This window comes from Mycothermus thermophilus, assembly GCF_041956435.1.
Source record: "Mycothermus thermophilus strain CBS 625.91 unplaced genomic scaffold VTJ04scaffold_6, whole genome shotgun sequence".
NCBI lineage: Eukaryota > Fungi > Ascomycota > Sordariomycetes > Sordariales > Chaetomiaceae > Mycothermus > Mycothermus thermophilus.
The window spans coordinates 3,016,741-3,030,132 of record NW_027191432.1 but is presented as its reverse complement, the minus strand read 5'-3'; the positions used below and the strand labels follow the sequence as shown (position 1 = coordinate 3,030,132).

The window sequence follows — 13,392 nt, the reverse complement described above, 5'->3', positions numbered from 1 at the left end:
TCGACTCGACGGTTCTATATTTAAAATCAGTGACCCTCCACCATAGACTTTCTTCAAGGTTGAAAGAACACAACATAACTTTCAGATTGGTTTGCTCCAAGACTATAACTATCGTCCAACCTGCTCCGCGGGGAGACTTCGTCATCGACAACTTCTTCATCAAGCTCATCAGTGGATTGCTTACCAGCAACCGTCGAACAACCATCATTATGGTAAACTTCAGCCGTGACACAACTCCGGAGATGTCATCGTCGGACGAAGCGACCAGCACCACCAAACTCTCTCGAGGGTTGGGCGTTGGAAACGTGTTCCGCACCTTCAAGGCCAAGAGGGACCAGCGGCGAAGGGAAGAGGCCCGCGCCAACACGCTCGCGTCATTGCGTCGTTGGGAAATGCTTCAGATCACACAAGGCACGGCGACAAGAGTCATCGACTACGTGGACGACTGTCCCAAGAACAAGGGCGCATGAAATGATTAAGAAACGACGGGGGACATGGGTCACAGGAGAACAGGCAACGAAGGGTGACACGGGTTTTTGGCGTTGGGATTAGAAGGAGGGACGAGCCGGGCAACTGGCAATAGGACTAGATGGGTCATCTTCATTCGATTAGCACTGGCTTATATGGGGTCATGATTTGGACATGAGGGTTCTTTCTCATCTACTGGTCTTAAGGTTATGGGATGTTATGGGCATCGGCATGATTTCTGGCTGTTTCATCGGATCAGGCGTTTGGGTAGTTAGGTCTCTTGTTGTAGGTCACTAAAGACCGTATTCATCACAAATTTTATGAGAAAACCATCAACGTGCATGTCCACAGATTGCTGTCGTCGGATGGGTTCATCGCATCCTTCCAGTGACAAAGACCGAGGGTGTGTCACGATGATTCCCATCAAGGAAACCTTAAACGGCGAGTTAAACGCCCTTTATGTTTCGACATGATATTGAGGGAATGCCTGTGTTTCTATTCTTGGTTGCCTCTGTTCCGGACGCGGGTTCCTCAGGCCCCCACAGTCCGGCCCCACCCGAACCCCGGCCCGGGGCCTCAGACCGCCGATCGCTGCAGCAACCGTCGGGTCCCACGCAGATCCAGATCAGCAACCAAATGTGGAAGCCAACCCTCAACTTAAACGGCTAAGGAATGGAGAAGGACACCAAGCAGGTACCAGGCATCTCCAACGACCTGTGGTAAATACCTATTCATACCCATCTCTTCCTCGTGCTCCCTGGCATCTTTGTGGCGATGACTTGGCCAGTACGACCTCCCGGTCCGGATTGCGGGCCCCGCCGTCGCTGCGGGCGGCTGTGGTTGCCCACGTGATGGTCGGTCGACACCCCAGCAATGAGCCTCATGGAAATGGACAGGATGCTGAGTCGCGGTGAGCAATACATGGGCTAGCTTGTGCGGTGAGCAATAGTTTGCAGAAGCCTTGACCGATCGAGGCCGTGTGTACTGTCTGTGGTCGGACACGTTGTTGAGACCACCACTCGCCGTCGCTATCAGTAGTTTCATGACGTGGAACTCATTGCATCGTTAGGGCTGCTGATGCAAGTGGCTTTCCCAGATCGGCAGCGGACCACTTTGAAAATCGGCAGCTGGAGAACCTTGGAAGTGAGGCGGTTCGGCAACGCCAAGCGGTTTGGGCAGCCGCCGCAAACCCCGGACCAGAGCTAACGACTGGCTGTCGGTCGCCGGCGCTTAACCACCAGCGCTTGACATGTCGCCGAGAAACAAAGGCATTGGCTTCTAACGGTTCAACAACAGACGAGTTACTTTGAGGTCTTTCTTTGTTCTCATTCATTGTTGCGTCATGGGTCATGGGGGTTGGGTTCCCGCCCGCCAGGTTTTTATTGACGCGAAGACCTCGAACAATGGCTCTGTTGTTCAATGTTTAGGTTCAATCCTATTGTTCCCAACGATCCCATCCACCTCCTCACCGTCGCACAATAGAGTCATGTATCAATAGAGGATCTGGACATCCCCTGCCAGCGGGTTATCTTGCACGTCTTCTTGCTTCAGTTTTGTTTCCTTCCTCTACTTTCGCATTGCTCTTCAACATTTCGGTAGCAGGTCTACCACATCTTCGCCGTTTCTCGACAGCTTCAACTTGCCTGTTTCGGTAACCATAATCGATATCCTCCATAGCATCACGACATTTCTTCCAACCATCATTGCATTTCATGTTCCACAACGACAAGTCCGGGGCAGTGCCCCCAGTTCCCTCCAGCCTCCGAACCGACGCCTGGCACACTCTGGATCTCAACGATGGATCTCAGGGTCGGTCGGCCAACCTCCAGCCGCGACCTCATACCGCACCCGAGGTGACACCCTACCTGGGTCTCCGCGCCCGACTCTCTCAGCTCTGGTTCAATCGTTGGACCATTCTCCTGCTGCTCGTTCTCATCCGAGTCGTCCTTCTGACTGGAAGCCTCAACGATAACATCGGCGATGCCAAGGTCAGGGCACTCTCGGCTTGCACCAAGGTGGAGGATATCGGAAGCGCCATGGCTTCCATGCCTCACTACCTGTCAGTTGGCGTCAACGCGCTCGCATCCGAAGACATCACCAAATCGGTATCTGGCACCGTCCATTTGCTCAACCTTCTCTTGGACGGTGTCGAGGGCCTCCTCTACTTCATCATCAACATGTATGTCGGCACGTTTGTCTGTATCGCCGTGGCCCTGATCCACGGTGGACTGGACGTGGCCGTCAAGGTTGTCGAGGGCGCCACAAAGGCCATGAACGACGCGATCGGCACGATCACGGGTCAGATTTCGGACACCATCTCTGACGTCCAAAAGGTTCTCGACGCGATCCCCAACGAGATAACCGGCATAGGAGGGTTGTTCGGTGGCTCGATCAACATTCCCAAGATCGACATCTCGGGGAGTCTCGACGACCTCAAGAACATCCGCATTGACAGCTCCTCCCTCGTGGGCGACCTGGCGCGGTTAAACAAGACCATCCCCAATTTCGATCAGGTCGAGAACTTCACCAAGAATGCCATCGGAGTTCCCTTCGACCTTTTGCGGCAACAGATCAACGCGAGCTTGGGCGATTACCGTTTCGACGAGTCGGTGTTCCCCGTGGCCAAGAAGCAAGCCTTGTCGTTTTGCTCTGACAATACATTCCTCAACGACTTCTTCGAGACCCTTTACGGCATTGTCGCTGCCGCTAAGATCGCCTTCTGCGTTATCATCCCGATCCTGGCTGTCGTCGCCATCATTGTCATGGGCTATCTCGAGGTGCGCCGGTGGCGCCGCGAGAAGCAGCGTGCGCGGGACCTGATGGATAATGGCTACGACTCTATGGATGTTGTGTACCTCGCCTCTCGGCCGATGACGTCCGGAGCAGGCCTGTGGCTCGCGTCCAAGCTGGGCATCCGCGACATGCGCAAGACCATTTTGTTCCGCTGGGCCGTGGCGTACGGCACGTCGCTGCCGGCGTTGTTCGTGCTGTCATTGGCCCTGGCAGGCCTTTTTTCTTGCTTGTGCCAGGTCATCATCCTCCGGTCGATCCAGAAGGAGGCTCCAGCCTTGGCCGGGCAAGTGGGCAACTTTGCCGGCGACGTGGTGGAGACACTCAAGGACGCCTCCACTTCCTGGTCCGACGACGCCAACGGCGTGCTGCTTCAGGTTCAAGACGACATCAACAATGACCTGTTCGGATGGGTGCGCAACGCCACGTCGGCGGTTAACAACACACTCACCACGTTCGACAACGAGATTGAAAAGGCTCTCAAGGACGTTTTCGACAACACGCTGCTTGGCCCTACGGTCCGTGGCCTGGTGGGCTGCCTCATCACCCGCAAGATCGACGCGGTGCAGAAGGGTCTCACCTGGGTGCACGAGCATGCCCAAGTCACGCTGCCGCTCTTTCCCGACGACGTCTTCTCCCGCGGCGCCAACGAAAGTGTCAATGGGGATAGCGACCTCACAAGCTTCCTGGCCACTCCCGCCACCGTGACCACCGACGAGATCACGGCGTCCGTCGACCGCGTTGTCGCCGCCCTCGAGCGCGGCATCGTTCAGGAGGCGCTCATCTCCACCGCATTGTTGCTCGTCTACATCATTGTGGTTCTCATTGGAGTGGTGCGCGCACTGCTGGCTCTCGCACAGGGAGGCAAGACGCGCGCAGAGGGCGGAGAGCAGTACCGCATGAAGGAGATGGAAAGGCACAGCGCTGGCAGCGTCAGCAGGGAGAGCAGCAGGAGCAGGAATGGCGAGAAGGGAGCCGCTCCCGCCGCCTACTACGCGCCTGGGACCCACGACGATGTGGTGTACCCGGGCAGTGTCAAGTCGGGGAAGCCGGGCCCAGCGCAGTGGCCATCGCATGCGCGCAAGAGCAGTCACCCAGAGTTTGACCAGGACGGGGCAGGCCGCTAGAAGCCGTCTGCGGGTCTGGGCCAGCGGAACCGGGACGGCGAGCTCTTTCGCAGGGCCGGGTACAAGGGGGACAAAGGCGACGCAGATGATGAATTAGAATTATCAGTGAGGCCGAGTCCAACAGTTTACTCGCCTCTCTAATGGGCTTTTCACCAAGGGAAAGCGGTCGCAGAGGAGCGGTGCATGGCTGAACGGCTGGATCTGGGAAATCTATGGCATTGGGACTGGGATTGGAATAGGACAGATAGAGGACTGCGCATCGAATGCTCGTTTCATTTGTTTTTCTCATAATAATATTTCATATGCTTCATGTAGTCAGGCACTCAGCACAACAAGATACCCGCTGGCTTTTGCAGCAATCAGACTTCAATGTTTCCAGGTTGTGTGACGTCCAGGTTTCGAGGTGAGCGCGGGGTAAATGTTGGATAAATATTCAGCCGGCCGGGGTGCCTCGGCCTTGTTTTCTTCCGGGCTCGCGACGGCAATCTGTCCGCGGCTCGTGAGCTTGATGCTGCCTCATTTGGTCTGACTTAATTGGAGGTTGGATTCTCGATGCATTGCTCTGCGGGTGCCCGTTTCGGCGAGACCCCAGGACATCAATGATTCTGATCGCAGGGTTTCAATTGTGTATGCTATCCGTCGCTATCGACTAAGGTCCAAACATGACATCTGAGGTGTAAGTTGGGCCCGCTTACTTAGCTGCATAGTAAGACAGCCTGGAAGAGAGCATTACCTATCATCCATGACTCTCGGTCTTGCCTATCCAAGCATCACTATCAATTGCTGTCCGAAGGAAAGCTTTGAGGCTCAATGTCTTGATTCTGGAGTTTGATCTGTCAGCCCGGAGCATTGATTTGCCTCCCATTGTTTGAGGCGTAGATCGTTGCAAGGTTGTCTTCAATCAAGTCCTTTCCTGGTGGCGGAGCGGGGCAGAAATAAGAAGACGGCGGATCCTGCCCCTCGCCCTTTCTTCCGGACATTCTCAACTCCCATCCACACCTTCTTTCATCTCCTCAGTCTTCCCACTACCCACCACCGCCGCCAAACAAAGCCTGCATCTGAGGCTATCCTCAAAATTTGCGTCTTCACCCCAGGTCCAAGTCTGAACATCAATTGATCGACTGCCACCATGGAGGCAATCAAGAAGACGTTCCAGCGCTGCAAGGCGCAGAAGCGGGTGAGCATCGTCCCCTTATGCGTTGACTTGCAGATGCATTACGAGGTGGCGCCAATCGCTAACACCGTCTCTCCCTCTAGGCGGCTCTCGTGACATACGTCACTGCTGGCTTCCCCACGGTCGACCTCACGCCCAATGTCTTGCTTGCGATGCAGAAGGGCGGCGCCGATATCATCGAGCTCGGCGTTCCATTCACGGATCCCATTGCTGACGGACCTACTATCCAAACGGCCAATACGGTGAGACTTGTTGCCAGATGGATGGGTTGCCACTAGAGACTGACATGCATATCTTCTGTAGATCGCGCTCAAGAACGGAGTTACGATCCAGTCTACCCTGCAGATGGTTCGCGATGCCCGGAAGCTCGGTGTCACTGCTCCCATCCTGTTGATGGGCTACTACAACCCGTTGCTGAGCTATGGCGAGGAGCGCCTCATCAAGGACTGCAACGATGCCGGTGTGAACGGTTTCATCGTCGTGGACTTGCCACCCGAGGAGGCTATTTCGTTCCGCAAGTTCTGCACACGCGGAGGGTATGTTCCTTGCTAAGAATCATGTAGCCACGATGCGATCCATGTACTGACGCCATCCTACTCCAGTCTCTCCTACGTGCCTCTTATCGCTCCTGCGACATCCGATGCCCGCATGCGTCTGCTTTGCCAGCTTGCCGACTCCTTCATCTACGTTGTGTCTCGCCAAGGTGTGACTGGCGCCCTGGGAACGCTCAACGCGAACCTTCCGGAGTTGCTGGCGCGGGTCAAGAAATACAGCGGTGACAAGCCGGCCGCTGTCGGCTTCGGTGTCAGCACTCACGAGCATTTCCAGTCGGTCGCCCAACTCGCCGACGGTGTGGTGGTTGGCAGCATGATCGTCACTACGCTTCAGAAAGCCGCACCGGGCGAGGAGGCTAAGGCGGTTCAGGACTTCTGCTCATATCTGTGCGGGCGCTCGTCGGCTGAAGATGAGACAACCCGCGAGGTTGGCCTTATCGAGGCAGTGTCAGGGGCTGAGGCTCATGGCGAAGTTCATGTGAACGGTGTTGTCAAGGAGTCGGATGAGGACTTGGTGTCACAGTTGGCGGCGATGCACGGCAAGATTCCAGAGCGTTTCGGCGAGTTCGGTGGCCAGTATGTGCCAGAATCCTTGATGGATTGCCTGTCGGAGCTCGAGGAAGGCTTCAACAAGATCAAGGATGACCCTGAGTTCTGGGAGGAGTACCGGTCGTACTACCACTGGATGGGCCGGCCAGGCCACCTCCACAAGGCGGAGCGGCTGTCCGAGTACGCGGGCGGCGCCACCATCTGGCTCAAACGTGAGGATCTCAACCACACGGGCTCGCACAAGATCAACAACGCCTTGGGCCAGTTGCTGCTGGCGCGCCGCCTCGGAAAGACCAAGATCATCGCTGAAACGGGCGCCGGCCAGCACGGTGTCGCGACGGCTACCGTGTGCGCCAAATTTGGCATGGAATGCACTGTCTACATGGGCGCCGAGGATGTCCGTCGCCAGGCCCTGAACGTCTTCCGGATGAAGCTTCTCGGTGCCAAGGTTGTGGCGGTTGAAGCCGGCAGCCGCACGCTGCGCGACGCCGTGAACGAAGCTCTGCGCGCCTGGGTGGTCAACCTGGAGGATACCCATTACATCATCGGCTCGGCCATCGGCCCCCATCCTTTCCCGACCATCGTGCGCACCTTCCAGTCGGTCATTGGCAATGAGACCAAGGCCCAAATGCTTGAGCAGTGCGGCAAACTGCCCGACGCTGTGGTGGCGTGCGTCGGTGGCGGCTCGAACGCCGTGGGCATGTTCTACCCCTTCGCCAACGAACCTAGCGTCAAGCTGCTGGGTGTGGAGGCTGGCGGTGACGGTATCGACACCAACAGGCACAGCGCAACTCTCGCAGCCGGCACCAAGGGAGTGCTGCACGGAGTTCGCACATACATCCTCCAAGATCAGAACGGTCAGATCAGCGACACGCACTCGGTTTCCGCTGGTCTCGACTATCCAGGCGTCGGCCCTGAGCTGGCGAACTGGAAGGATACGGAGCGCGCCAAGTTCATCGCTGCTACAGATGCGCAGGCCTTTATCGGCTTCCGCCTCATGAGTCAACTTGAGGGTATCATTCCAGCCCTCGAGTCGTCGCACGGCATTTACGGCGCCATCGAGCTGGCCAAGACGATGCGGAAGGATCAGAATGTGGTGATCTGCGTGAGTGGCCGTGGTGACAAGGATGTTCAGAGTGTCGCCGACGAGTTGCCGCGGCTGGGTCCTCAGATCGGCTGGGATTTGCGGTTCTGAAGAGAGAGCGTTCCGGAGGTTACGTGTATTTGAGCATTGTGGACTATGCCCTGAGATAGAATAGACTTAGACCGCCTTGAAGAGGCAATACTAGGTATTGGCGCAGAGATACAAGTTCTGATTGTGACGTTGATATGTGCAGTTTATTCGTGACCACTCGAGACTTCGGCGAACTGCCTGCCGAACCCCATCTAATCATTCCCAACCAGACCCGACACGGAAAGTACAATATAGTACAAAATACGTGAATGCCAGAAAATGCCTCTCACAATGTGCGAACAACGCTGTCCCCGTTACCGCGTGGGTTTTTCCTCCTTCATGAAACTTTCATCAGCCGCTTCGGAAGCCTCGGCCTCATCAGTGCTCAGCTGAAACTCCGATTCCTCCGCGAGCATCTTGTCGGTCTCCGCCATTAGGGCTTCGCCAGCGGGAGAGCCGTCCGGAAGGGGCTGTTCGGCTTCCTGCCGTAGGGTCTCCTCGTCCTTGAGGGGTAGGCCGAGCGCGGCACGCTCACGGGCGAAGCGCTCTCGCACAGCCGGGGTTTGCATGATCCTCCAGCGCAGGCGCCAGCCCCACGGACCCAACTCCTTCACACGCTGGGGCTTGCAGCCGAGGAGATACTCGTCGAGACCGCCGACCTTGTCGATGGTGCGCAGGACGCGGGTGGTGACTCGGGTGCGCACAAAGACCCCCAGAGACTCGGACCACAGCCGCTTCTGATGCACGTTGGGCCGCCACGTCCTCCGAGCTTTTGTCCCATACTTGTCTCCGACGTGGTTGCCGAACTGGATGCGAGCCGAGCCGTACAGGCCCTTGTTGGACTGGTGGTAGACCTGTCGCGGACCGTACGGGTAGGGAGGAAGGCCCGGGACGTGGCCTTCGACAGACGGGATGGGCAGGTCGGAGCCGGGCACGGCCGGTTGCTTGTACTGAGTCGGGGCTGAGGTCGTCAAGGCGCGGGGCTGTATGGGCAGGCTGGCGGAGGGAGGCGCCGCTGTCCTGGGTGTCACTTTCCTGGTTGAAGCCGGAGCGAGCGCGCGAACGAGGCTAATCGCGGGGGTGGCAGCCCGAAGGCAGCATCCCTGGAGGGGAAATGCTGGAGGCATGGCGGTGGCGCTGCAGTAGAAATCGCAGATTCCGGGCTGTCGAAGTTATGGCTGTGGCATTGGCGACCGGCGATATATGCTCGGCCAGCGGCTGGTCGGAAAATGGAGGGTGTTCGAGCGCCGGCCCCTCGTTCTCACGGTGGTCTTGAGGTTGGTCGTTGAAGGTGGGAAATTTTGGCGGGACGGACCGGCTGGCGGGCTGCCAAGACTGACAGCTGGGAGCCGGTCACTACGACATCTGACAGCTGACGATACCAGTCAGCTCCCGTCCCATCCTCCCAGCCGACCCACCTCTACTCGGTAGCAAAGCCCGCGACCGACGTCACAACCCAAACACATGCATCATGCTTCCACCAGTTGACGATAACATTCTCGCAAATAACCCCGAGTTCGCCTCCCTGTATGCGAAACTCACTACGTCCATTTTAAATCCAGATGGCTCTTCCAAGAGTCTCCCCGATGCCAAGGAACATGGCTTGGTCACCGAGGTGAGCGCCTGGCCTCGTGGCTCAGGTGGAAGTCGGTGACATGACCATATATGCTGATCTTGGATTCCCAGGGGTTGAACGAATACCGCCTGAAGGCCTCAAAGCAGAATCTCCTCGTGGACGCATTACAAAATGCAGACCTGCAAGCCTTAGCAACCAAGAAACAACCACCGGCGCCATCCCTGGCCCGGCGTGCCCATCCGCAGACAGAGAAGCAACCTCCTCCAGAATCTCATGCCTCCGCTGCCGATCTCCCTCCAGGCCTTCTCGACCTCCTCCGCCTTTTGCCGCCCCTCCTGAATGCATCCTCTGCTGAAATATCCCCAGAGTCGGCTGCATTGCTGCTCTCAAACCCGCCAATATCCGATCTCCCATCACACCTCGCCTCCCTCGCGACCCTCGTGTCCAGCGTCCTGCACCGCACGGCCGTCCAGCTCGCTCGCGCCGCCAACCCATCAACAAACCCGTCATATGTACACCGGTCTGTGCCGGCGTTGCCTGCGCACGCGGCAGCCCTGGCGTCCTCGGCCGCCGCGCGTCGAGACGAGTTATCCCACGCTCGACTTGCGGCGGCGTCCAAGCTGACGGAGCTGCTCCGTGAACAGGCTCAAGTATTGGCACAGCTTCTCCGAGCGCTCGAGGCCAAACACGGTCCTGTGGCGCGGTCGCTGGAGCTTCGCGCTACCGAGTCTTCCCTGACGGCCCAACGTCAGCAGGCCGAGGCGGAGGCTGCCCTCTGGCTCGCTCGCCGCCACGTATACACCCCCGAAGCTGCTCGCGCCCTCTCCAACTACGCAAGTCATCTCCGTGATGCAAAAGCCCGCTTGGAAGAGACAGTTCACGCACTGCAGGCTGAGCTGGATGCATATGGTGCTGGCGCGGCGGACGATCGAGCTGGTGGCCCTGCTAAGGACAGGGCGTTGAGGGAAATGGCCCGCACATATCGCGACTTGGGCAGGCAAGTAGACGAGGTACGAGGAGACTTGGAACGCCTGGGGAGGACGTAACCCGCTTGCTTGGTATTCCTGCGCAATCTGGCCGCTGGATTATCAAGCCGCGTAATGCCCTTGACACAAGTTCCCTCCCCAGTGTACTGTTCTCATGAGTTGGATCGGCGTTGCACAGCATCGGGTTTTCCAAGGTCTAATCGGTGGACCGTTCCCCATTGTGGTACAGAGCCGGAACACAACCACACCTGCAAAAGACACCACCCATAGGCGTAGAGAAGCGCACCGTCTACCGAGCAACCGTCTTTTTCAGATAGGTGTACAGTCTAGAACATGGGAGATACACAGGCACAAGGCAGTAAATTTGTCACACAAACGCCGCCCTCTACCGCCATGCACGCCACCGGTTTTCGTTTTCGTCACCGACCATGTGATTATTCCATTTCGTTTCTACATATCACACGCGGGAAGGCTGTTGACCCGTCTCCCCGTTTTAACCCTTGACCTTGAAGATAGCCTCGGCAAGGCGGCCAACGTTTTCGCTGGTGATGCCGGCGACCGAGATACGGCCGTCACGGGTGGCGTAGACGCTGTGCTCCTTGGCCAGGGCATCCATCTGCTCGGGGCTCAGGCCGGTGTAGGCGAACATGCCGATCTGGCTGGTGATGTGGCTCCAGTCGTGCTTCGAGCCCAGCTTCTCAAGGTTCTCCTTGAGCAGCTTGCGCATGGTAATGATCCGGTCAGCCATCTCCTTGACCTCACCGAGCCACTGCTCGTAAAGCGCCGGGGTGTTGAGGATCTCGGCAGCAATGCGCGCGCCGTGGATGGGAGGGTTCGAGTACATGGGGCGCACGAGGATCTTGATCTGGGAATCGACGCGCTTGGCCTCGTCGGCATCGGCGCAGACCAGGGAGAAGGCGCCGATGCGCTCACCGTACAGGCCCATGTTCTTGGCGAAGGACTGGGCGAGGGCGATGTTGTGGCCCTTGGAGACAAAGTAGCGCACGGCGAAAGCGTCCTTGTCAATGTCGCCGCTGGCGAAGCCCTGGTAGGCCATGTCGAAGAAGGCGAAATGGCCCTTGGCGCGCACAACCTCCTCGATCTCACGCCACTGCTCCGGGGTAGGGTCGACACCAGTCGGGTTGTGGGCGCACGCGTGGAATAGGAAGATGCTGCCATCGGGCGCCTGCTTGACGTCGCGGATCAGGCCCTCAAAGTCGAGGCCAATGGTGTTCTTGTCGTAGTAGGCGTAGCGTTCGATCTTCAGGCCGGAGTCGGTGAAGACATTGCCATGGTTGGCCCACGAGGGAGTCGGGAGATAGATGGTCTTGCTGCCGGGGAAGAAGCGCTGCAGGAAGGCACCGCCAATGCGCAGAGCGCCAGTGCCCGAGATGGACTGGGTGATGGCAAGGCGGCCCAGCGCGGGGCTGTCCTTGCCATAGGCGAGCACGGCCGCCGCCTTGGTGAACTCGGGCACACCCGTGATGGCGGCGTACTCCTTGTTCAGGCGCGCCGCGATCACCTTCTCCTCGGCCTGGCGAACCGACGGGAGAACGTACGGCTTGCCCTTGTCATCGCGGTAGGCACCGACACCTGGTCCCAGTGTGTCAGATTCTAATGGGTTTCCACGCGGGTCACGAGACGGGGGAGCAATGGAACGAACCGAGGTTAATCTTCTTCTCGAACTTGTCGGCCTTGAACGCCTCGGTGATGCCTGTCACGACACGTCAGTCTCGTTGCGGGGTAGGACAAGGGGCGTCGCAACTGGGTCACTTACCCAGAATGGCCTGGCCAAATCGCGGGGCAGCTGGTCAGATCAGGGCCAGACGAAGAAGAAGCGGGGCAGCTGGGACAGCAGGTAAGAAAAGGGGCACCTACATCCTGTGCGGGAGGTGGTCAGTCAAGAATCAGAACCAGAGGGGTGCACAAAAACACCAAGGGAATGTTCCTGAAACTTACTGGAGGACCTTGCGGGACGTTGGCCCAGGTCGAGGCAGCACGCACAGCGGCATAGGCGCGACCCGCCGCCGTCGCCCTCCGCGAAGCGATCCTGAGGGAAGAAAGCATGGTGTCGAACCGAACGTTGGACCTGAGGAAGGAGGTGGTGGTTGGTGAAAGGTGGGAGAATGGAGGACGCCTGGGAGAAGAGGGAGCGGTCGCTTGTAACTAAAGAAGGCCCTGGGGGGTTTACCCGTTCTCAATGTGCGCGCATTGCGTCGTTGCTGTGGAGCAGGTCCGCCCAGGCTTGAGGGTTAGTGTTTTCCCAAAGAGCCGGCCTCCGCAAACACAACCTGACGAGAGAGTTGCGCCAGCGCATGGCCTGTGGCAGGTGGGGCTGCGAAAAGTTTGAGGGGCAGTGGTTGGCCAATTGGCAAAAATTCCCCAAACTCCCGGCGGCTCTCAGCGCAGCATCCCGCGCTAGACGGCCGGGTTCACGACTGGTCCCGACTTCGGTCCTGCAACGGGCCCCGCGCCGAGCCTGTCGTCAGGAACAATGAGTTAGGTAACTCATCCAAGCCCCGGGTTTTACCTGCTTCACCTCAGACACACCGACATTGCGACCGATGGCACTACCAGTAGTGAAACTCGCCTCACAACCTTGCCTTCAGGTACACCGAACTCCCATCGTCCAACGAAACGTTCAAGCTTGTTGACTTTTGTGTGAGTAAAGGGTCTGGTTAAGGCACAACTGGGGTGTTGAGCAACCTCTCCTGTGTGGGTTGTTATGTTACTCTGAGTGACTCATCGGGTCCCTTTTCGGCGGTTTTGTCTGCCCTGAAATCACTTTTTTGAGTACCCGTTGTGCAGGCGAGCGTCCTACGAGTACCATGTCGACTACATAGTCGGCCGACGTCTGTAACTTTGCTCAAAGCCCCGGGTCCCCTCTTGTAACTCAGATGTTTACGAGGTCTCTCACACAGTTGAGGTTGCAGTCAACATGCCTGGATACAAGATGACCGGTGTTTCGAGGCCAGAGGAACGGCGGGAACACAG

The 13,392-nt window shown here is 57.8% G+C and overlaps 7 protein-coding genes across 7 annotated transcripts; 5 read left to right on the top strand and 2 right to left on the bottom strand.

The window, feature by feature from the left end:
- Positions 1-209: 209 nt before the first annotated feature.
- Positions 210-470, top strand: VTJ04DRAFT_9516 (uncharacterized protein; the record flags this gene model as incomplete). Its single annotated transcript, XM_069368072.1, has 1 exon — positions 210-470. One exon carries the CDS (start codon positions 210-212, stop codon positions 468-470), a length of 261 nt encoding a protein of 86 aa, XP_069216337.1.
- An 849-nt stretch (positions 471-1,319) lies between these two features.
- On the top strand, positions 1,320-2,123 carry VTJ04DRAFT_9515 (uncharacterized protein; the record flags this gene model as incomplete). The annotated part of the gene is made up of 2 exons (XM_069368071.1): positions 1,320-1,322; positions 1,896-2,123. The coding sequence occupies 2 exons, from the start codon at positions 1,320-1,322 to the stop codon at positions 2,121-2,123; spliced, it is 231 nt and encodes a 76-aa protein (XP_069216336.1).
- A 57-nt stretch (positions 2,124-2,180) lies between these two features.
- Positions 2,181-4,385, top strand: VTJ04DRAFT_9514 (uncharacterized protein; the record flags this gene model as incomplete). The annotated part of the gene is made up of 1 exon (XM_069368070.1): positions 2,181-4,385. The coding sequence occupies one exon, from the start codon at positions 2,181-2,183 to the stop codon at positions 4,383-4,385; it is 2,205 nt and encodes a 734-aa protein (XP_069216335.1).
- A 1,129-nt stretch (positions 4,386-5,514) lies between these two features.
- VTJ04DRAFT_9513 (uncharacterized protein) lies at positions 5,515-7,857 on the top strand (the record flags this gene model as incomplete). The annotated part of the gene is made up of 4 exons (XM_069368069.1): positions 5,515-5,562; positions 5,643-5,801; positions 5,863-6,095; positions 6,162-7,857. The coding sequence occupies 4 exons, from the start codon at positions 5,515-5,517 to the stop codon at positions 7,855-7,857; spliced, it is 2,136 nt and encodes a 711-aa protein (XP_069216334.1).
- A 293-nt stretch (positions 7,858-8,150) lies between these two features.
- On the bottom strand, positions 8,151-8,963 carry VTJ04DRAFT_9512 (mitochondrial 54S ribosomal protein bL28m; the record flags this gene model as incomplete). Its single annotated transcript, XM_069368068.1, has 1 exon — positions 8,151-8,963. The coding sequence occupies one exon, from the start codon at positions 8,961-8,963 to the stop codon at positions 8,151-8,153; it is 813 nt and encodes a 270-aa protein (XP_069216333.1).
- Positions 8,964-9,307: 344 nt separating this feature from the next.
- On the top strand, positions 9,308-10,458 carry VTJ04DRAFT_9511 (uncharacterized protein; the record flags this gene model as incomplete). Its single annotated transcript, XM_069368067.1, has 2 exons — positions 9,308-9,451; positions 9,523-10,458. The coding sequence occupies 2 exons, from the start codon at positions 9,308-9,310 to the stop codon at positions 10,456-10,458; spliced, it is 1,080 nt and encodes a 359-aa protein (XP_069216332.1).
- Positions 10,459-10,891: 433 nt separating this feature from the next.
- Positions 10,892-12,465, bottom strand: VTJ04DRAFT_9510 (uncharacterized protein; the record flags this gene model as incomplete). The annotated part of the gene is made up of 5 exons (XM_069368066.1): positions 10,892-11,991; positions 12,062-12,112; positions 12,176-12,205; positions 12,273-12,279; positions 12,358-12,465. The coding sequence occupies 5 exons, from the start codon at positions 12,463-12,465 to the stop codon at positions 10,892-10,894; spliced, it is 1,296 nt and encodes a 431-aa protein (XP_069216331.1).
- Between the last annotated feature and the right edge of the window lie 927 nt (positions 12,466-13,392).